General features: G+C 50.9%; 1 protein-coding gene across 1 annotated transcript in view; it reads left to right on the forward strand.

Moving 5' to 3' along the window:
* Nucleotides 1-23,459, forward strand: part of COX10 (cytochrome c oxidase assembly factor heme A:farnesyltransferase COX10) — a 108,933-nt gene extending 85,474 nt beyond the window's left edge. The window contains 2 exon segments of the mRNA NM_001098013.1: nucleotides 9,491-9,723; nucleotides 21,617-23,459. Coding sequence (NP_001091482.1) covers nucleotides 9,491-9,723; nucleotides 21,617-22,020 — 637 coding nt within the window. The 3' untranslated portion in view covers nucleotides 22,021-23,459.
* The last annotated feature ends 416 nt before the right edge of the window (nucleotides 23,460-23,875 follow it).

Here is a 23,875-nt window from a genome sequence, read left to right on the forward strand (position 1 = left end):
ATTTACTGAAGGTTTTACCAGTAAGCACTTAAGCAAATGTAAACATTTAGCGGGCTGCAGGGGACCTGGGAATGTTATTCATCCCCCTGTCATGCTGGTCTAGTAGACACATACCGGCCCGGGTGAAGCTCTGCAGGGTCCGGGTGGTTATGATTAGTCTCTCGGTGTGTATATACTGCAAATGTAATAAGAGCATAAACATTTTATAAGTGTAGAAATTTCTTTTTCTTTAGTGTTCACCAGTCATTAAAAGTGGCAGAAAGAACAGATTTGGTCTCAACTCTAAGAACAGTGGTGCTAATGTCTAGAACTTTGTCCTTAAAATCATTCCATCTTGCCAAACGATAGTAGGAAAAACAGGCAGAGGAAAGTCTGTTTTTATATCATCACGCAGAATCATCACAGTGGATGAATGAGAGGGACACGGGTATCTCCTCAACATTAATCTCTCTCTCTTTCTCTCATTGTCATAAGAAGGAAGAATGCATTCATGACTTTTTGGAAGCATCGTGAGTTGTCAGTATTTGTTGACAGCAATCCTGGGCATGGGAGATCCTTTGGGCCCCAGGCCCCTGTTTACAACCAGAAAATACCTACAATATTCTAAGAACCATGAATATAAAGAGTTAACTATCACATCACAGTTACACAGCCAATCCTTTCAGTCACGTGAGAAATAAGTCATAGAAGCAAACACCTTTATTAATACCTGGAATCGTTTGGTCTAACCTCCTGTCACTTCACTTCCTCTCTTTTCAAATGTGCTGTGCTGAGTCGCTTCAGTCGTGTCTGACTCTTGCAACCCCATGCACTGTAGCTGCCAGGCTCCTCTGTCCATGGGATTCTCCAGGCAAGAATACTGGAGTGGGTTGCCATTTCCTTTCACATTAGACGATGTGAAAAGATTTGTCATCATCAAAGGCTACTCCCGTTGATTGATGTTGTGGGAGCAGTCATCTTAAGATCACATTCTCTGTCTTGCCTGATTTGTAAAGGTTTATTTCAGTCAACATTTTGGGCCCCAGCCTTAGGTACGGGGCATATAAAGATGAATGGTACAATGTCCATCAACAGATGAATGGATAAAGGTGTGGTACGTATATACGATGGAATCCTACTCAGCCGTAAAAAGAAGTGAAATTGGGTCGTTTGTAGAGACATGGGTGGACCTAGAGTCTGTCATACAGAATAAAGTAAGTCAGAAAGAGAAAAACAAATATCATATATTAACCGATATATTTATACAGAATCTAGGGAAATGGTACTGATAAACCTATTTGCAAGGCAGGAATAGAGACACAGGCATAGAGAAGGGGCTGTGGATACAGTGGGGGAAGCAGAGGAGGGTACGAATTGAGATAATAGCATTGACACACTACCGTGTGTAAAATAGCTAGCTAGCCGGAAGCTACCGTATAGCACAGGGAGCTGAGCTCGGTGCTCTGTGATGACCTAGAGGGGTGGGATGGGAAGGAGGCTCAAGAGGGAGGGGATATGTGTATATATCCAGCTGATTCACATTGTTGTACAGCAGAAACTAACACAGCATTGTAAAGCAAGTTTATACTCCAATTAAAAAAGAATGTGCAGTTTGCACCAAGGTTCTGGAATTCTTAAGGAGAAGATTCCTATTTCTGTCCATGAAAACCAAGTTTCCAGTGTAGTGGTCTCAGTGTTTTCTCACACCCGTGAGGGCAGGGACCACCTACTGAATTCCTCTATCACCCCCAGGTCCCTGGAAGATCCGGGATCCCTGTCTTACCCGTTTACCTGCTTTTATGATCTTTCCTTCATAAATTCATTTCAGCAATATCCACTTACAGAGATATTAATTCCTTGGTTCTCAATAAAACCCATCACAGCTAATGTGGTAGATTTGTAAGAGCACCTCTTTTCAAAACAGTTATTTGTGGAGACTTCCCCAAAAAAACTCAGGTCAAAGCTCAAATGTGGGATTTATTCAGGAAATTAAAGTTAAATTGGCTTGGTTTGATTACGCTTTTGAGTTTTTTGTTGTTGTTGTTTTTGAAGAAAGGGAATTTTATAATTTAAAAATCATTTATTCTGGAAAAATGACCAAGCAGTATGAGATTAGTTTTTGTGTAAACCAATTACCTACAGAGCTGCTTAGAATATAATGCCTTCTTGATTTCATATAACATTTTATAGACCTCTCTGACACATTACTTAAACAGAAAGGCCACGTTTCTCCAGTAACTCATTTAAAAGTCAGGCAATTTAAATTGTGTTTAAATGGAATAAGTAGATATCAAAGCTTGTATATTCTCATTTGTTCCTAATTTCTATAGAAAATTACACTTTGATAGAGGTAGTAAAGGTTGGTGTTTAGTAAACAAAGAAGTACTAGATTTTATGGGAAGAATAAATAATTCATAGAAACGTGTTAGCAAATTCCCCGCCACTCGGATCTATTAGTTTCTTTTCCGTGGTAGCCTTGGGCAGGAAACTCGGGAGTAGAAAGACCTCACACTGGTGCTCAGTAGAAAGGTCTCTCCATTTAAAATGTAATTCAGTTTTGAATGTGAGTTTAGAAATGAACAATCATTCCACCCTCAGCATGAGCCGTGAATCTATTTGCATGAATGAGTAAACGGATATGAAAGAATTTTTTTTTTTTTTTTTAGTTCAAGAAAATTGCTGGACCTTTTCCCACCTCTGTTCCCCATCCATCAAGTAATGCTGTTTTCCTTATTTGTACTTTTTTTTTCCTGTTTTATTGACAATTAGAAATGTTCGCAACATCATCATGCCCATTCACCTGCTTTTATGATCTCTCCTTCATAAATTCGTTTCAGCAGTATCCACTCACAGACATATTAATTCCTCGTTTCTCAATGAAAGCCATCACAGCTACTGTGGTATAGATTTGTAAGAGCACATTTTTTAAAAATGTTTTGCATGTGATCAACCTAGTTTTTTCTGGCTCTGATTTATATTTTTGTGACTTGCTATAATCAAATTCTTGATTTAAAGTTTTAATTTAAAATAGAAATATTCTTCCGTTATAACTGTTATCTTTAGAAACATGTTTCACACTGTCTCACCTTTATAATTTATAATTAATAATTGACATTCTGGAGGCCCTCTTTCTCTGGGGTCACCCCCAGCCTGAGGAAACCCAAGGAAGCTTCCTTATTAACCTTCCTTCCCATCTTAGGTCTAGAAATCAGGCCTCAGAGTAGCACTTGAAGTGGAGATGAACTGCTAAGGAAATTAAATGATGAATGGAGCAATAAAGAGTGATAAAAATGTAAACAAAAATTTTAAATGAAGAATAACTGATAAAAGGAGAAATAACGGGGCAAAGGGTGTCCTTCTCCAGGTTCAGGGTACTTACCAGAACCCATAGGAACAGGGAGAGGAGGTTGGTCTTTTGATCAAGGGCTGAGCAGTATGATTAGGAGAAAGGGTATGATAAATAATTGACCTAAAATAATAAGAAATCGGTGCTTGACAAAATTGTCCTTCAAGTCTTTGAGATTTAGCTCTGAGCATATTTTATGAGAGTAAGGCAGAAAACCATAGTTGTATGTAACCAAGATGAGACATGATCATTCTTTTCTAATCTTTCTCTATATCAAAAACAGATGTCTTTATTAAAACAGCTAAACTTAAGCAACTTTTAGTATCACCATGATATTTAAAGATTTCATGGTAAATCAGAATTTTAAAAAAATAAACCAGATACCCCACTTGATTTATTTTCTCTTTATTCTTGCTCCTCCTCTTCCTGTTTCCAGTCTCAAAAAGAGCCCTTTGCTTCTTTCACTGATGTATTTTCACTGTAAACAAAGATTCTAACCAAAACCCTCACGTTTCTTTTATTTAACTCTTTTATTCTGCCTTATTTCAAACAAGGTTTCCTTTAACTTGTGAGTGAGTGAGTGAGTGAAGTCGCTCAGTTGTGTCCAACTCTTTGCAACCCCAAGGACTGTAGCCTACCAGGCTCCTCCCTCCATGGGATTCTCCAGGCAAGAATACTGGAGTGGGTTACCATTTCCTTTGCCAGGGGATCTTCCTGACCCAGGGATCGAACCCGGGTCTCAAAATGTAACAAAATTGTCCAGGAAAAAAAAAGTCAAAAGAAGCCTTGAGAGAGACAGCCCTGGTGTCAGTCTGCCCAAGGCCACTGGGCAGAAGGGGGCCTACTCCCTGCCACCCTCCCTCTCTCCACGTGGGTTTGGGGGTATCTGGAGGGTAGATTACAGGCTGTTGTTTGTTGTTGTTTAGTCAATCACTTGTGTCCGACTCTGCAACCCCATGGACTGTAGCCTGCCAGGCTTTCTGTCCATGGGATTCTCCAGGCAAGAATACTGGAGTGGGTTGCCATGCCCTCCTCCAGGGGATCTTCCTGACCCAGGAATCCAATCCGAGTCTCCTGCATTTTAGGCAGATTCTTTACCATCTGAGCCATGGGAAGCCCTCTCTCAAGTAAGCATGTGATAAAAATTATATAGTGGGGTGATGGCAAGTCACTTTCCTCAAAAAAAGTACCTAACGCGGACTTCTTCTGAGAGGGAAGTGAATGGTGTCCCCCCTGGCAGGCAGAGGGCTCCTTCTCAGAAGCAGGTCAGACCCTTTTCTTCCTCGATTTAAGAAGCAGAAAGGACTTCTGCCCAGAGGCCTCCCCATGGCCTCCGCGACCTATGCTCTCTGACCCCTCCCACCCCTGAAACATGCTTCCCCACCCTTTGCCTGCCCCACCCCCCATCTGTCCATCCAGGCTTGGCTTAAAAGTCCTTGAACTTCCTGTGTCCACCCCAAACCCCTGCTACCCCAGAACTAGGTTCCTGCTCCCTGGCAGCTCACTCCCCACTCGACATCCTGCCTATCTTACTGTCTCCCAGCCCAGGATAATCGCCCCCAGGATGAAGACCACGTCTGTCTTGCTCAGTGTATTACATCCCAAGTCTGTCCCTTTTTATGAAAATAATTTGTGCCTCCCAGTCATTTCCATCTCAGGGGATACAGCAGGAAGTTAGCTACATATGAAGTGGTGTGAACTAAAGGAACTGTAGCCCACCAAGCTCCTCCGTCCATGGGATTCTCCAGCAGACCCCAGAAATGGTCAGTAGGTGGCATTAGACCAGTGTCCCCCACATATTGGTTAGAGGGGAACCCCCAGGGTACATGAATGAGCCCAGAAGGAAACCTGAGTACAGGTCCTGGTTCCGAATCTCAGTTTCTCATCTGTAAAATGGGGATAAGACTGTCTCAGCGAACTTGTTTGAGTTTGTTCAGTTTTGTTTTGTTTTGAATTTCATGCCCAGTATTGATACAGATCCTGGGAATAGACTTTCTCGTATACCGCTGGGAGGGAGGTAAAGAGAATAAACTCTCGAGTACAGGCTGGGGTACAAGTCAAAACCCCTAAAAATGTGCACGTCATCTGCCCTAGCGACCTGGGAACCTAGTCTCAGAATTTATCGTAATCAGAGCTGTAAACACTGACCTGTCTGTAACATATTCATCCCAACATTATTTCTAATTAAAACAATGGAAAAATACTAAGTGGACATACTGACTGAATTTATCATGGCCTGCCCACCAAATAGGCCATGTAGCTATTAATGATAATTGCAGGAGGATTCTTTACCAGCTGAGCCACAGGGGAAGCCCAAGAATACTGGCGTGGTTAGCCTATCCCTTCTCCAGTGGATCTTCCTGACCCTACATTGCAGGTCGTCCTACATTGCAGGCAGATTCTTTACCACCTGAGCTATCAGGGAAGCCCCATTAATGATAATGATGTAGTTATTCTTAATGGCATAGGGAAATTATTAAGATATATTGAAAATAGAATAACAGAGCCACAGTTCATTGTGTTCTCAGTTAAAAGTAGACATATCAAGTAGACAAAAAGTAGACATATTTTCCCATTGGAAAAAAAGCTAGAAAGATATAAACCAACATGTTTCTTTGAATAGCTAATTTAGAATATTTTGTGTGATTTTCTAAATTTAGTTCTAAATGTTCTGAAATGAATGTACGTTACTTTTATAACATGGTTTTTTACCGCCGCCACCCCCCCCCCCGCCTTTTCTCAAATGTAGGGTGAGAATACATACTTTTTATTTTATTTTTAAAAAGTTTTAATTGGAGTATGAAAGTGAAGTCGCTCAGTCGTGTCTGACTCTGCGACCCATGGACTGTAGCCCACCAAGCTCCTCCGTCCATGGGATTCTCCAGGCAAGAATACTGGAGTGGGTTGCCATTTCCTTCTCCAGGGGATCTTCCCGACCCAGGGATCAAACCCAGGTCTCCCACATTGCAGGCAGACGCTTTAACCTCTGCGCCACCAGGGAAGCCCTTAAATACAAGAATAGAGTCTCTCAGAAAACCTCCTATAGAGACACATAATTGGAGTATAGTTGGTTTATAATGTGTTAGTGTCAGGTATACAGCAAAGTGAATCAGTTATACATATACATATATTCACTCTTTTTTAAGGTTCTTTTCCCACATAGGCCGTTACAGAGCACTGAGTAGAATTCCCTGTGCTATTCAGTAAGCTCTTATTAGTTATCTACCTTACATACAGTAGTGTGAATATGTCAGTCCCAGTCTTCCAGTTTATCCCTCCCGCTCCATCCCCTGGTAACCATAATTTTGTTTTCTACCTCTGTACTCTACTTCTGTTTTGTAAATAAGTTTGTCTGTATCATTTTTTTTTTTTTGGTTCCACGCATAAGTGGTATCGTATGGTATTTGTCTTTCTCTGTCTGACTTACCTCACTTACTATAATAATCTCTAGGACCATCTATGTTGCTGCACGTGGTATTCTTTTATTCTCCTTTATGGCTGGGTGATATTCCATTGTGTGTGTGTGTGTGTGTGTGTGTGAAGCATCTTCTTTATCCATCCCTCTGTTGATAAACATATATGCTTATGAAAAGTAAACCACAGGAACATAAACTTCACAGAATTAGCCACTGGAGCACCTTTGCCCACAACATGAGCTGACCCCAGCTCCTTGGACCAGCAGGAAGTGGGTCCCTCAAGGATCCAGGTGCTGAGGATGGTCATGGCTTCCTGGGTAAATATCCTCATTCTTATTTACGTGCCTTGTCAGCCTCCCCAGTTTTCATTTGTGCCCCTGAGCGCAGATTTAAACACCAAACTTGAACCTCATGATTCTCTGTGATTCTGACAAAGATCAGAAACTAAACTTCCGGGTAAAATCACCTATCTCAATCATTTAAATTCAAACGTGCTTTTGTGAAAGGTCTTTTCATAACACTAATACCTTTGAATTGATGGGCTTCCAGAGCCCTTGGAGAAGGAGTGAACAGTCTTTTTTTTTTTTCTTTTTTTACACAAGGTCCAATTCAGGAAAAATAAAAATGTTTATGAGCCACATCTTTCTCCCACCCAAAATAAAACTAGCTTTTTAGAGTGCCATAGGGAAAAAAAATATCTTTCTTATAAGCTATGAACTACCTGATTGAAAGAAGAGCAGATATAATGCTTGCCCTGCTTTTCAACCATTTTGGGTCTTCTTTCTAGAGCAGTGTGAGAAGTGACCCCAGGCAGCCCCCTCCCCTTGCCTCTGGAAGATTGTGTGTGCTGCCCGACAGGAACACTAGGGAGTCCAGCTCCATGGTGTGCAGCAGGAGAGGGGGGGACCAGGAGGTGGAACCGTGGGCGCAGTCGTTCTGCGGGCAGGCTTGGCTTCGGAGAGGATGGCTGGAACCTTGGGGGAAGGGTAAACAAGGCCATTGAGGTGAGGATGCAGGCGCTCAGTGGCTGTGGAGGCAGAAGGTAAAAGCCCAACCAGGGAGGGGATTATGCAAGAGCAAAACTGGAGAGTCCACCTTGAAAAATGAGAGCAAAAATGGGGGGAAGAAGTCAAGATGAGGGCATCTGTCACTCTTACAGAAGAGCGAAAGCTGTCTCTTGAAGGGCTGGAGTCTGAGAAGGCAGGAGAGGAGCTGCCACCATCACTCTGAGGATTGGGAAGGGAGATGAGCCCTGGAGGAACCCCAGCTATGGGTCTTCGGGTGGGAGGGATGGAGGGGGGACAGGGTGGCTTGAGCAGCCTCTAGGGGGCCTCACAGATGCCAGATGCAAAGGAGGTTGGGAGAAGGGGATGGCAACTCACTGTCAGATTGAACATGCACCAAGTCTCGGGTGTGGTTAGAGGGTCTCCATCACCGTTGCCAGGACAACATACCCCTCGGATGGTCTCTCTTTCCATCAAGACTCCCATTTCATTGAATTCCACCTGCAGGCCCAAGCAATCATAGCCTGGGAGAGAGGGGTCAGTGCTGGTCCCCAGGTCAGCGTGGGAGCCAGGATTCTGCAAGGGTCCTACCCCCTTCACATGCCAGCACCTCGACACCCCCTGGTCTCTGGCAGGTGGGCTCTGCTGCCCTCCTATCCCACCCCCAGCTCGTCTTATTCCTTGAGGGGCAGGTGGGCAGTGTCCCAGACACAGGCCGTGTCTGCAGGGGACAGACGGCCACCCTCGCCCTTATGGCCTCACCAAAACCAGAGACCCTGAGAGCTGTGCACTGGCGACTCCCAGGTCCCTGTGGGCACATGCTGGAGCCCAGGAGTGAACCGTGGCTTCTCCTCGGGGAAGCGGGCTCGAGCACCTGCTTAGATTGCTTCGGGAAGAATGAGGACAGGCAGGTACTGGTGGACCCAGTTCATCCAGGCTCCCACAAAGCCTTTCACAAGATGCCACACAAAGTCCACCTCAGAAAGCAGGCTCTGTTGAGGGCCAGGCTTGCAGTCATCTTTACGCTGTAGACGTTTATTTGACGTACAGCCTTGTGCCACCTCTTTTGAAAGTCACGTGTCCATAAACCGTGCTCCGGCCAAGGAAGTGCCGTCACTGCGGACAGTCTCCTCGTTGTGTGGAGCTGGTGCCATGCTGAGCCTGTAATTTATTATACGTAGGTGTACTCAGACACGCTAGTCTTACCCATTATTGCTAACTGGGTGATGTTTTTAAATAAAGGATAAATAAATGGGGAGAACTCTGCCAGAAGTAAGATGCTGGTTGTGCCCATATCTTAAATACTGGGTTCCGAGGGCTTCATCCGTCACAACCGCTTGCTTCCCACCAGGTGTGCAGCCTAACTGTGTGCAGAACAGGCACAAATCGGGCGGCCCTCCCCTCAGCCCGGGGTGGGGGGTCGTCATCGCTCCTGCCCAGATGGGCATGGGGAGGTTGGGACAACCCCTGGCCAGGGAGGGGTAGGGCAGGGCCTCCCTTCAAACCCAGGGTTCAGAGGCCTCCGCCCTCCTCGCTCTGTGAACCCCGGTTGGCAAATACAGGAGGAGCAGCTGCGCTCTGGCAGGCAAGTCCCTCCTCGTGTTAAATGACATCCAGAGGATGTCCTGGGCCCAGGAGGAGGCCAGGCCAGCGCTGCCTCCAGCTCACTCCCTGCCCCAGGCCCAGTCGCCCCTGCTCGGCTCTGACCGCGCACACTGACCTGTGCTCCCTGCTCTCTCTTCCAGCCCACTGCTCGCCGTGTCCTTCGCCACATGCTGTGCAGTTCCTGGAGTCGCCCTGCTGACCTGGGGCGTGAACCCACTCACGGGCGCCCTGGGCCTCTTCAACATTTTCCTGTACACCTGCTGCTACACCCCGCTCAAGAGGGTCAGCATCGCCAACACGTGGGTGGGGGCGGTCGTGGGGGCCATCCCCCCTGTCATGGGCTGGACTGCGGCCACAGGCAGCCTGGATGCTGGTGAGTGTTTCAGCCTCTTTCTCCACAGGCCCGAGGCGTGGGTGCCCCCCGCAGCAGCTCCCATGAGTGGCCACCGCGAGTCAGAGCCTGCTTCCTTCCCTGGGCTGCGGTGCTTGGTGGTAGACGTTTTATTCTGGGCTAGTGCTTTGCCAGGGGCTTTCCCGGTGGCTCGGTGGTAAAGAATCCACCTGCCAATGCAGGAGACACGGGTTTGATCCCTGAATCTGGAGGAAGAAATGGCAGCCCACTCCAGTATTTTTGCCTGGAGGATCCCATGACAGAGGAGCCTGGTGGGCTACAGTCCACAGGGTCACAAAGAGTCGGGCAGGACTTAGCAGCTAAAGAACAGCAGCAGTCCTTTGGCAATCGAATGAATGTGGCCATGGGAAGCACTGAGTGCAGAGCTGCAGGGCGACCGTGCGGCCTGGCCTCTGGGTGAGCAGACGCTCTCTGCATGGGGAACGGCTGGGAGGAAACAGGACGACATGTAGAATGAGAAGAAAGTGCCTGAAAGTCAGGAGCCAAGTGAGGCCTGTCTGCGGAGGGTCGGCCCACATCCTGAGGAGGTGTCGGGGCTGGGCCCCCACCCGCCTGGCTCAGCAGACGCAGCCCCGTCAGCAGGTTCCTCCCTCCCCCAGAACCAGGTCATTTCCCCCTCTTCAGAGAGGACAGACTATTTTCATTAGTTTCTAATTTATTTTTATATGATTTGCTTAAATTGTTCATGCTGTCTACAATAAAACCATTGAAACACTCCTCCAGGTTTTTGGCTGGGATGTCACGGCTAAATTTGTGGGGTGAAAATAGGTCCTTCTTACCATCTGTAAGGGAAGTTTCACAGTCTAATTAGTCAAGTAATTAGTGTTCCTGACCGACACTTAGGAAGGAAGTGGTGAGGTTTCTTGCAGTCTGTCTAAGTACATATTTTTCAAATGAGCGATCAGAAGGCCGGTGACCATAAACCGTTGCCCCAGAAGCCACATCCCTGAGACTTTCATAAAAGCCCTTACACTCCATCCTGGCAAGCTCACAAAGGCGAGGACACCTTGACTGGATGGTCTCTTAGAGAGGCTTTAATATCCTGTAATGGCGGAGTCTCATGAATCTGCAAATATAATATCCTAATGCGTCCTTGCCGGTCTGTTCTGTGACGAACCTGAAACCAGAGTCTCTTGCGAGTGGGAGGCAGTGGTGGCCCTGGGGGAGGGGGCCTGGGTTTGGAACCCTGGCGCCCCCTTCCCTGCTTAGCTTTTGCCCTTCAGAACAGAACCTCACCTCCTCAGGTGGCCACCTCCTCGCCTCCCACGAGGCTGTCACGGCCTCTCTCCCTGAGCTGTTGTGAAGACTCAGTGAGCTGTTGTTAAGTCTTCCTCATTCATAGAGATGGTGTATTACTGCAAATGAAGGAAGGTCGTGAGATTTCATTCGTCTGCAGACTCTGAGCAATTAATTCCTAGTGACTTGGCTGTGGCTTTGCAGACAAGGAGATGTCTACTGGCTTAGCAGGGAAGAGCGCTGGGGTCCATTGCTGCTGTTCAGTTGCTAAGTCATGTCCGACTCTTTGCAACCCCACACCATCTCATCCTGTTGCCCTCTTCTTCTTCTGCCCTCAGTCTTTCCCAGCATCAGGGTCTCTTCCAATGAGTCGTCTCTTCACATCAAGGGGCCAAAGTATTGGAAGCTTCGGCTTCAGCATCAGTCTTCCAATGGATATTCAGGGTTGATTTCCTTTAGGATTGACTGGTTTGATCTCCTTGCTGTCTCAAGAGTTCTCTCCAGCACCACAGTTTGAAAGCATCAGTTCTTTAGCGCTCAGCCTTCTTACGGTCCAACTCTCACATCTGTACATGACTACTGGAAAAACCAAGTCACTAACAGGGTCCGATAGTGACCTCTGTCTTGGGTGAGGGAAGAGGGAGGGGAGGGCACAGGTCTGGCATCCCTGGACTGGATGACGTGTGAGTTTCTCCCCCGGTTTTCAATTGTAAACTTTTAAGTGCACATCTGGGCACCTCCTGCTCAGATTCCTGCTGCTCAGCTCTGCCTGGAGCCCCAGCCTTGACCCAACTAGCCTCTCCTGCCTCTCCCCTCCAGGCCTTTCCAGTGATGCCCAGACATTTGAAAGCAAGCAGGTGGCTCCCCGGCTCTGCCTCCCCCATGTGCTCTGTTCCCACCCGGGTCCTGCTGCCCCAACACATGGACGCCTGTGCCAGGCCACCCACCCATCTGTTGGACGCAGCCCCAGGTCCTATTCAGTTTCCTCAAACCTGGCACAAGGAGCAAGGCACCCCAAAGTGCCTTTTCTGTCTAGGGAATCCCAGCCAGGGCCAGGGTCAGGGCCAAGTGTGACAGCCCCAGGGGCAGGTGCCTCTGGAGGGATGCGAGGGCAGTCAGTCTGCGGCCGTGGAGAACTCGGCCAGCTCTTCATGCAGGGTGCAAGGACCACGGTTCCCGCTGTAGGCTGGAGGCCCCATCATCCTCCCAGCAGTTCCCCGCGAGGAGCTTGGGCCTCAGGACACGTTGGCTCGAGCCCCATCCCCGGAGGCCAGAGAGCAAGCGCTCCTCAGGTCCTCCCACTTAGGACGCATGTCCAGGCAGAGCCCTTGTTCAGCCACAGTCTGGGTCTGGCTAAACGACTAGCAGTCATATTTAAAGTAAATTTTTTCCCCCTTGAATTTGAGTTATAGTGTTTCTGCAATCCAGATCTCATCATGTGTGTACAAACTCATTCACACAGAGCAGCTCAGGCCAGGCTGTGCTTTGTTTAGACCACAGCCGAGAATGCATGTTCAATCCTAAGCAACAAGCCTGTGACTGCCTGGACTGACCCTGGTGTAGCGCAAAGCAGCCTGACAGGCTGAGTAACCACACACACAAGGTCCTTCTGTGACCTCTGAAACTGACTCTGTTACATCCTTTCGCTACAGATCTCTAAGATGCACTGAGGGGCACACGGTAACGGCATGGTTTACTGCCCCCAGAATCCTAATCCAGCACAGATCGAATCATACACCCGAAGCCTCATCGGGTTTTCCCAGGTGACTCAGTGGTAAGGAATCCACCTGCCAATGAAAGAGACATGAGTTTGATCCCCAGGTCAGGACAATCCCCTGGAGAAGGAAATGGCAACTGACTCCTGTATTCTTGCCCCAGAAAGCCAATGGACAGAGGAGCCTGGAGGGCTACGGTCCATGGGGTCGCAAAGAGTCAGACAACTTGGTGACTGAAACAACAGAAAGCCTTGTCAGGTTTATACAAAAAGAGTGATTCTACTTAACGTGATGCTGTAGATTGCTTCAAAAGTTTCAAAACGTTGATTTGATAGGCAGAGCCAACTCAAGCTAAGCCATAAATCTTGGAATGAATTGGATAAATGAAATAACGAATCAGTGAATAAGTACCTTCCGTTTTCCAGATGGAAAAATTAACATATTCCGAAGTCAGTCACCAGATATCGATCGACACATATTTCTTGAGCATCAGCTGTGAGTACAGGAGAAAATGACACACAAAAAGATGAGGCAGAATCTGAGAGAATACAGTTGAAAGATTTGTATCGCTGGGACTTTAGGGACTAAGTTGGCTAGCATTTTATATAGTTTGGTCACCTTCTAGAACTGCATTTTCTAACATGGAAGGCACCAGCCAGAGTCCAAAACGATGGTTCTCAAACTTCAGTATACATCATTGTCCCTGGATGGAGGGCTTGTTAAAACTCAGGTTCCTGGGCCCTGCCCCCAGAGCTTTGATTCAGTAGATCTGGGATGGGGCCTGGGAACCTGCATTTCTAACAAGTTCCCACGTGATACTCATGCCTCTGATCCAGGGACCACATTTGAGAACCGCCAGTCTGAACAGATAGAACCAGAGAGTGTTCTCACTGCAGAATGCTCTGGAAACACAGAGGAATTTGGACCGAGGGCGTGGCAGATGGTCCTGTCACTGATGCGGTATCGGGGCCATTTCTGTTATCCACCGAGGTGGTCATATCTCTTCTGGGTTCTTATCTTAGGGGTCGTGTTTGTTTGAAGGACCCCTTCTGAGAGGGGAAAAAAAAAGCAGCCAGAAATCTTTCCTTTCTTCTGTGGCATCTCCAACCCTTCTTGTCTTTAAACCTCCAAAGACTGATCACCATGAGCAGCCATGAGGACAGAGGTGTTTGGAAATCTCTGCTGAACTTGCTGCAGGGCACAGTGCGGGGGGTGGCGTTTGCGGAGAGGGGCAAGGTGGTGACAGAGGCCGGGCTGCTGGTCTCACTCCCCTGCTGAACCATCCCCACAGCCGACTCCATGCAGGGCCCTGTGAGATGCAGTCACCAAACCCAGTCCAGTTCCCACGGACTCCTCCTGTCTCAGCATCTTCAGGGAGAGGCAGGCAGGTGATCACTGAGCAGAGAGCTTTAGCGGGGCCTCTGGGCTCTCTTAAATTGGCCCCCCGAGTCTGTCCACAAAGACTTTGGAGCCAAGTGACTTCTGAACTAAATCACGTCCCATTTACTTGAAGAGGGGAAGTGCTTTCCGAGAAGAGAGCGTGTGCGTGGGGGCCGGGAGGCATGAGTGCCTCCATGAGAACGTCATCCATGCCCTCCCCACTCCAGCTCACTTTCCCCAGCTGGTCAGCTAGGACTTCACACTCCAGCCCCAGCACTCTATAGACACTGCCCCTGACCAGGCAGACCTGTGCTAAAGCCCTTTCCTGGGGCTTGGTGGACAGTGATCGCAAGTGAGGGGCCACAGCTCTGGGCCATGTGCAATGGGGATCCCCAAGCCTCACCTTGAAGGTCCTTCCTCGAAGGAACTGGCCACCCCATTGGGAGGAAAGATACCAGATTAAATAGCTGCAGAAAACAGTGCTTCGCAGACGGCTGACGGAGTAAAGAAATCCCATGTTTGGAATCACCCTTCCCCCTTCTTAGCATCTAATCCTTTCCCCTGGTGGCTCAGACGGTTAAGTGTCTGCCTGCAATGCGGGAGACCTGGGTTCCATCCCTGCGCCGCGAAGATCCCCTGGAGGAGGAAATGGCAACCCACTCCAGTACTCTTGCCTGGAAAATTCCATGGACTGAGGAGCCTGGTAGGCTACAGTCCGTGGGGTCGCAAAGAGTCGGACACGACTGAGCAACTTCATTTCACTTCTTAGCATCTGGATCTTTCTGTGGTTTTGTGGTGGCCACGGGGCCATCAAGACCTCAGGGCCCCGAACACTGAAGGGCCTGCTGTCCGGCCTCCAGCGAAGATGTAAGATAAGCGTGAGGAGAGCCCTGGGCTCTAGTTTCTTTTTCCCACGATGGCATCGTTGCTGTCTGCTTGGTTTTCATCACACATGAGAGAGAACTTCTCCCGGAGGTGGTCTCGATGCCCCAGTGGTGAGGGTACAAAGCCCGTGCTGACCCGCCCCTTGGGAATCCAGCCTAGGGTGGGAGGGGTGATTGTGAAGCAGGACTGGGGGGCCAGGTGGAAGGTGAAGACAAACAGATTAATGGGTGGAAACTGTCAAAGCTAAACAAACGCTAGGTGTTCTCCGTGTCTGCTGGTTTGCAGCTGCACAAAGAACGGTAAAGAGGTGGCTCTTCTCTCCCAGGGGAGTTTTGGTTTCAGAGGGGCCGGGCCCGGCCAGGGCTCAGCCCGAAAACACTCTTGTGCCAATAAAGGTGACCATGACAAGGGGTTTTCCTGTGTCCTTTCTCCTCTGAGACCCTTCTTCCCACCTACCCAATGACTTTGCTGCCTTTTTTTTTTTTTTTTTTTGGCTTCATTGCTGTTAGCAGAAAATATTAAAAATGCTTACCACCTAAAACTCAGGAAGATTGAGTAAGAGGGCCAGCCCCTAGCACAGCCAGCTCGCTGTCTGAGGCACAGAAGTGCTTGGTTTGACTCTGCAGGCAGTGGCCAGCGAGGAAAGTGGTGACCTGAGGGCCTTAGGGAGGGTCGGGGGGGTGGGGACCGTGGGTGAGGGCCCGACAGCAGACACTCTGGCTCTGGAGCCACACGCATTAGCCTCTTGACAGTGTTTACCTCCAGAGACTGTCTAGTTTATCTCAGAGGCTTCAGGCTACAGTCCTGCCCTCCCCTCCTCCGCCTCCTCCACGCCAAAGCCACCTCTCTTCCCACTGCCCCGCCCCCGCCCCCCATTTCTTAAAAAGGCTCAGATTCTGTTTTGTCATTTCCCTAAGTCTGAGTGAGTCCCAGGTCTTGGGAGTTTATGGGATGGGTCTGGTGACTGGCTCATAGAGGTCTGTGAGTCGCCTTTGGTCTGTAATTCTGATGTCGTTGTGTGGTTGACATTAATTATGTCAGCCAACTTTCAGATACAAATGAGGACTCGGGAACAAGCTCTTATCAGGAAGTGACACTCAACAGATGGATGGTTCTAGTAACAAACAGAGAATGAGGATTTTTAGCCCCTGCTGGTAAACTACAAAATGCTAGATACTGTCTCACCTTATTTACCTCCTTTATTCCAGGATGAGAAGGTAGGACAGAATTCACTCATTCATTCCGCAAATATTTATTGAGGGCTTACAAGTACCAGCTGCTGTTTAACCCAAGCACTTTTGAAGATTCTCATTAAAGTGCTGCCTCGCTTCGAAATCAGACTAGAAAACGAGTGAGCTCCTTTCGTGTGAGATTTTTCCATACCTAGCCTTAGACCACGAGATGATTAAGATAAATGACATTTCTAAAGACAGGGTAAACAGGGAACATTATGGGAATATTAGCAAACCAAACAATACTTAGAGCTCTAAGCCGAAAAAACAAACTCCTAAGCAGGGAGGGATGAGAAACACACCGCCAGCCGGAGCTCAGCAGTGTAACTGGCGACCGTTGGGTACACAGCATCCGGCCTTGTCACCCCTGGGTCACATAGCTGGTCAGGATCACAGGAGCTGGGCCTTGGCGGATGCCACCCGGCCCGGAGTAGAGTCAGTTCTGTTCAGCAAACAGATTTGTGTTTGTGTGATAAAGGGCCAGACCTTCAAGTGTGAGTTGAGGCGTGGGGAGCAGGTGAGGAAACACCCAGGGACCGGGAGGAAGGGGAGGGAAGCCCTGACTTCCTGGGAGTCAGGGCTCTGTGCTGCCTCTGCTCTCGACTTTGCTTCAAACAAAACTGCGAAGGGCTGCTCGTGGATGGCGGGCAGGGACCGCCAGGGGAGCGGGGAAAGGGTGAGCATCTCCCCCTCCTTGCCTCGCCTCTCCATCCCTCTCTGTCCCTTCTGGAGAACCTTCAAGGGCAGGCGGCCACTGCCACCCCATTTCCTATTTTCAGGGGACTTTTCACCTATCCTGTGTCGCCATGCCCCTTCTGCAGCATCCTGGAGGCTCATCACAAGGGAGAGGCTGATCGGTCTCATGGGCGCCTTCGTGTTCACCCTCGGAAACAAGGCTTTGAAATCGCTGGCCCTGAAGCTTCAGGCTTGGCCAAGCCCAACCCCCCAGCAAGCCCCCAGTTTACATGAGCCATCACCCCAAAGCTCCCAAGGGGTGGGGGCCGCGTGGAGAAGGAGCCCGTTGTCGGCAGGGGAGGGCCCCTGAGCCCAGCACAGGCTTTGCTGGGGCCGCGTCTCTTGCTCTTCAAGGCCCTTCGTGGACAGCGGCTGGCCGCGAGTGGTTGGGGTCGGAGTGGGAAGGGCTGAATGTGAGCCCGCAGGGCAGCAGAGAGAGCGAGTGAGCTGCAACCACTGCAGTCTGTTTGAAGGGATTAGTTTCTGGAAGAGTTCCGACAGAGCTGGAGCTCTAGCTTGGAGCATCTCATCTCCGCTGTGTTGGGAACTTGCTCGGCTGGGATCACCTTGACTCGGTTCGCCACAAAACACAGAAGTGCTTCATGCTATGGGCCCCAGCACAGGGTGAGGCTCTCCGCACCTTAGGGTGGTGTGGAGGTGGCTGAGAGAGGCTTTAAGAGTATTTTCCAGGAGTGGCTGGGAAGACTCTGGCTGGCCTTGCTCACCTAGGTGCCCCCCTAATCGGGGAGGGGCCGGGAGATATGGGTTCTCCTCACGTCCGCACACACAGCACAGTTGGCGAGCTCCCGTGTTCTCTGTGTGTGCGGAGGGAAGGAAGGAAGGCCCCCGACCCCCGGACCTCCTCCGGAATTGCCTGCAAACAGGATCGTGGAGTCATCCATCCTCACCCATCCTCTGGAGAGTCGTAGGCACAGTTGCGGCAACCATCACAGACTGCCGTATTCTGTGTATTCATTGACCCACAGATATTTGCTTAAAAGAAAGGAAGCAGACATGCCTTCTGGATATGATTAAACCCAGTAGATAAGAAGATTCTGCGGCTAGGCAGGAAAATGAGGAAATACATTGAAAACAAGAACACGCATCGCTTGAGTGAACGGACTGAAACTCAAAGAGACCATCTTCAGATCTCAGGTCACATGTCACCTCTTCCAGGAAGCCCTCCCTGATCTCCTCAGGGCCAACTGAGGTCTTGCTCCTGTGAGCTCCCCTCAAGCCCTGCACTGAAGGTGGCATCCCCCGGCCTGTGCCTCCTGTATTGTCTCTGTCCGTGGGGAGACGCTAGCAGAAAAAGGGCCTCAAGGGCAGACCAAGCCTGCCCTACAGTGGGTGTGCAGTCAGTATCTGTTGTCGCAGAACACAGGCCCAGTACAAGCTGACTGCTCTGTGGGGGCGAGGGTGAGCAGAGGCCTTTGAGTCAGGAAACTGAGGGCTCTATGTTTCCCCCACAAGGAAGGTGGGTTCCCCCAAGCCCCCAGACTAATTCCAGGCTTCCTGTGCTCACTCGCCTTATCTCGATGGAGACGGTCATTTGTTTCACATCTTTCATAGGAGCTGAGGCCGCTGCAGCGGAGGAGAACTGGGCGGGGGTGGGGACGTGTGATTACAGTCCATTAAGGCTCAGCTGTGATTTCTAAAGCTCTTTTCATTTGTGACAGGAGCCAAACCCCTACCCCAATTTCCTCCCCCCAGAGGAAGCAGCATGCTACTCTTAGGAAAATGATTTTTTTTTTTAAATTATGTTATTTTAAGGAGAAGCATACCTGAAAATGTGTATTGAGCAAAACAGAACAGTCCGGCTGGCACACGAAAAAAGAGGGCTTTCGAGAAAGACAAGCGAGACTCCACATGGGAGCCTGATGTTTCCACCGTTTCCAGGCTGGTTTCCCAGCTGTGCTGGTTCTTTCTCGGCCATTTCAAGAGCAGCACAGCTCCTGAGCCCTGGCTTACCTGTCCCCTCCCCCACCTCTAATGATCGCGATGTCGGTGCCCAGGGGACACAGCTTGTCCTGTTGGTCCCCCTTGGGCTGGCGCCGTGCTCAGAGCCTCTCAGTGGCTGGTGCCCCAAGAACCAGTCACACTGCCTCCTCCGTGCTGGTCCCTCCGACATCCGGGGGCGGCTCTACTTTGTCATCAGACCACGAGGGAGAAGCGGGCCTTCTGTCGCCCTGTTTCCCACTTCACTTGTACCTGGGTGGTCCAGCCTTGCTTCTGTCTCACTAATTCCCTGAGGGTGCTCACTGTCAAGAAGAATATCGTCTGTGTGTTTGCAGGAGAACAAACTTTTTTTTTTAAGGTACCAGCACTCTTACTTAATAAACGGACTTTGTCTGTCCAAGCCTTCCTCTCCCCCATAATGTGGCCAACATTCTGATGACTACCAGGCATGCGTGTGTGCCAAGTCTCTTTAGTCATGTCTGACTCTTCTCGACCTCATGGACTGTAGCCCACCAGGCTCCTCTGTCCATGAGATTCTCCAGGCAAGAATACTGGAGTGGGTTGCCCTGCCCTCCTCCAGGGGACCTTCCGACTCGGCGATTGAACCCACATCTCTTATGTGTCCTGCATTGGCAGGCGGGTTCTTTACCACTAGTGCCACCTGGGAAGCCCGACCACCAAACGATGTCAGTCGCTGTTTGGCAGCAACTTCGTAGGAGAAGGTGCCAGGGGTGCAGAAGAGCCTCAGGCAAGTTGATTATCTTTCTCATCTGTGAGGTGAGGGCAGCCCTGCCCGTAGGAAGGTGCTGGGAGCATGAGAGTCCGGACGTATCTCCTCTCCACGGGGCCTGTGAACGAGCCGCCAGGTCTTCATGGGGCAGATGTCTGATGGGCAAACTTAAGACGGCCTCTAAGAGAACCTCCACGTCTCCACCAAGAACTGTGCATGTCCACCGCCTGGAGGAAAGGCATCAGCGTCTGCCCCCCGTCACCCCTCCTTGGTGACCCCTGCACTGGGGGCTCCACCCTCACCAGCCTGTCTACACACACACACACAGCCTGACCGCAGCCTTCACGTCGCCCCGGACACACACTGAGCCACCCTGCGCAGGATAGTGGAGTTGGCCGTGGCTCTCCGTCACCTTTGGGAAGGTCTTCCCTGAGCAGTCACTCCCAGGTCATGCATCCTGTCGCCCTGTTTGAGTCTCTGAGTCGCAGCCGTCAGTGTCACTGCATTGCGCGCTCCCCGCCCTCTGGACTCCTTGCTGGCCGCTGCCTCTCTGACATCCAGGGTCATCCCCAGTGGGTGGCAGGCACCATCCTTTCTTTGCCAGCAGATTCAACAAATAGAAGCTGCTTCTTTTACTGTTCAGATTGGAGTGTTTGCATGAACTAAGATGTATATGTGCTAATTACAGATAGGGTCAGAATGGATGGGGGGACTTGACAGCCTTCCCAGACCATGCTGGCCTCTTAGTAGGCACTCGGGGAACATGTCCTGTGTGCGCAGAGGAGGAATGAACCTGAACTGTCTTCCCAGGAATGGCTGCGGCCCCCTGGGGAGACACAGCCCCGGTGCAGTGGGGGAACCAGGGTGAAAATCAGACATGCTCCTGCCGAGTTCCTCCTTCACCTCTTGTTAGAGAACTTAGCATCATTTGATTCGTTTGCTTCATGAGGATTATGTGTTATTTTAGTCGCTCGTGTCCAACTCTGTGACTCTGCACTGTAGTCCACCAGGCACTTCTGTCCGTGGAATTTCCCAGTCAAGAATCTGAAGTAGGTTGCCATTTCCTTCTCCAGGAGATCTTCCCAACCCAGGGATTGAACCCAGGTCTCCCACATTGCAGGCAGATTCTTAGCCACCGGGGAGCCCTCATGAGGATTATAAAATCTGCCTAAAGTCCTGCAGTCACATTAAGTCAGGTGACAGAGTGTCTGTTAGTAGGAGGTGCTCAGTAACTGGTAGCCTTCACCCCAGGGTGTTTTAGGGAAAACCCAGCTCCAGAGGAGAGATGCTCAGGTGTTCACCTGTCCTAAAAAACTGCAGATGACAGGCAGGTGTCTGCCCTGCCTTGGACACAGCACCCCCGTGCCACTCTGGGTTCTCCACTCCTGCTGTGGAGTACCCCGCCCTCCTGGCGGTGCCGGCCGTGTACCTGTGCGCCCTGTCTGTGGCGCCCACCCCCGCATCTCCCGGGCTGCCCACGGCACTCAGGTTCTGTTGGTGGTGCCCATTAGGGAGCTGCCAGCAGGGTCCTTCCATCTCTCACCCAAGCCCCTCACTCGCAAGCCAGCTGGGGGAAGCAGAGAGAAAAGCGCAGCCCAGCGTTCTCACCGGACAGTGCTGCCCTTGAACGTGTCTTCCCTTGTCATGGTGTGGGCACTTGGGGCGGGGGGGAGGTGGGGGCGGAGAGAGCGGGCAGGAGCCACAGGTGCTCAGCCCCGTGGGAACCCAGGTGCCCAGGTGCCCAGCCTCCCTCCCCCGCCGTGAGGACGTGGGATGCGGTAGAGGATTCAGCGCCCCAGCCCATTTCCTCCTCCATATCCATCTCGGCCTCTGAGCAGAGGACCCGGGGGAGGCTGGGAGTGTGGTGGGAGGGGGTGCAGCGCTCAGGTCGGGCCGCCGCCATCTGGGGGCGGGCGGAGGAGATGCCTGTGTAAACCTCTGACGACAGCCTGTCTTGGTTCCCCGCCTCCCCCTCCATGCAGGGGCCTGTCTTCTGGGAGGAATCCTCTACTCCTGGCAGTTCCCTCACTTCAACGCGCTGAGCTGGGGCCTCCGTGAGGACTACTCCCGGGGCGGCTACTGCATGATGTCCGTCACCCACCCGGCCCTGTGCCGGCGCGTCGCCCTGCGCCACTGCCTGGCATTGCTCGCCATGTGCGTCGCCGCACCCGCCCTGGACGTCACCACCTGGACCTTCCCGGTCATCGCCCTGCCCATCAACCTGTACATCTCCTACCTCGGCTTCCGGTTCTACCGGGACGCGGACCGGAAGAGCTCCCGGAAGCTGTTCTTCTGCAGCCTCTGGCACCTGCCTCTGCTCCTGCTGCTGATGCTTACCTGCAAGCGGCGAGCGGGGGAGGAGGGCACGGGGGCGCCGCAGAGCTGACGGCCGCCCGCTCTGGGAAAAGCAGAAGACGTCCAGGGAGACGTGCAGGGTTTTCGGTTTTTTTTTTTTTTTTTCACTCTGCTGTTAGGCAAGAAATATTTTGGTTATTCCAAAGCACCAGGAGCAAACTTGCTGCGTTTGAAACGAGGCTGTAAAATAATTTGGTGCTCAGTGACCACTGGACTTTTTTCATGGTGATATCCAAAATGTTCCCCAAATGAGAATCGGAGTGGCTCTGTGGATTGACACAAGGAGAGGGTGGGTTTTTTGTTTGTTTGCTTGTTTTCCTTTGAGGGTTGTTACAGAGGCCCTCCTCCGACCCCACCACTTGGTTCGTCTTCTCCCTCAGGTCGAAGTGCAGGTTCACCTTGCTTCTCGGCCCTCCCCACCTGCCGGCCAGGGAGGCCAGACAAGGTGCTCACTCGCACGCTGGCATCTGTGGTTCTGTGGCCTGTGGTCCCTCAAAGGCTGCGTCAGAGTAAATGCAGCTGCCGGCCGCAGCCCTCCTTCTGTGAATGAGCCGGGCCCAGCTCCTGCCCCATGTTCTCAGCCTCATACCCCCTCAAATGCTAATAGAACACCAAGTACTGGCTGCCGCCCACCTCAGGGAGGATTCAAACGGTTACCTGGGAATCTCAGACCGGCCCTTGTCCCCATCCTGTTAGGGAGCAGCATTTCAGAAACCCCAGGGAACCGAGGGCATCTTTAAAGTCCACTGTCCCACACAGGTGGTGTCAGAGCGGTTCTTTCTAGAAGGGGCACGTTAGACTTAAAGCCAGAAGCCCCTCCGGCTCTGACCCACCTCTCCCTTTTCAACCACTGCTGCAGTCGTCAGCTGGGCTCAGGGTCCAGTGAGAAGGGAAGTCAGAAGGGGCTGAGCTGGGCCAGCCAGCCCTCACAGCTCACATCCTTGTTCCTTTGGTGAAAAACATTTCCACCCTGCTATCTTCAGGACTTAGAAAGTAGCCTCCACACAGCCAGCGGCTTGGAGAGCCAGAAGCAAAAGCCAGACTCCTAGTGGGGATGCTTCTGGTCCCCCCCTCCAAGGGGGGGTGGTGCATGGGTCCCCGCAGGCAGGGGTGGCCTCCGACACCAGCGGTTCCCCCAGCCCCCCAAGTCCGCCTCATCATCCAGTTACCGGATGTCCCATTTGCCTGAAGGCCTTGAGGTTTAACAGGATGTTTTAGTTACTCTGTCTCCGGGGCACTGCTGCCCTGGGAGGAATTTATTTGGGAGTTTCAGCCACATTCAACATGTCCCTTCTCTGAAAATGCCCAAAGCGATTGCAGGTAGCATCTGATTTTTGACTGCACTTACTTGGCCGTGTTCAGGTCGCGCTGCGGGAACTGACAAAGTCGCGTCTGGCGGGCGGTCCCCAGCCCAAAGATCTGTAAGGCGCGTGGGTTCTCTGCTGCAATAAACCTGCACCTCGAGCCGCAGTGTGTGTGGCATCATTCCACTCGTCTGCGGCTCCTGGCAGAACGGGTGACACTTGCCTGACTGTCACGAGCGGCCATGGGACTGGCAGGCGCTGGGGTGGAAACGAGCAGCCGGCGCGCCTGAAGGAATCCCCCCACCCCCCACCCTCTGCTCAGTCACCCAGTCTCCCTTCCATCGCCCTGGAAGTGGGCCTGGGGGCCTCCCCACCTCCTTACCTGTTGTTCTCCTGCTCGGAATATACAGTGCCTGCTGCACGGTCTGCATAAGGAACAGCGCCCCTGCTCCTCAGCGCTCAAACCTCGATAACCCCTCACTGCCCCGCCCTCGTTGCTCTCACACCTCCCAGGGGCCACCCTCTGAGGACCACCTTCCCAAACCCTGTCCCCTGGCCCTCACGGGAATGTGGTATTCACGC

The sequence above is a fragment of the Bos taurus genome, chromosome 19 (assembly GCF_002263795.3).
Source record: "Bos taurus isolate L1 Dominette 01449 registration number 42190680 breed Hereford chromosome 19, ARS-UCD2.0, whole genome shotgun sequence".
Lineage (NCBI taxonomy): Eukaryota > Metazoa > Chordata > Mammalia > Artiodactyla > Bovidae > Bos > Bos taurus.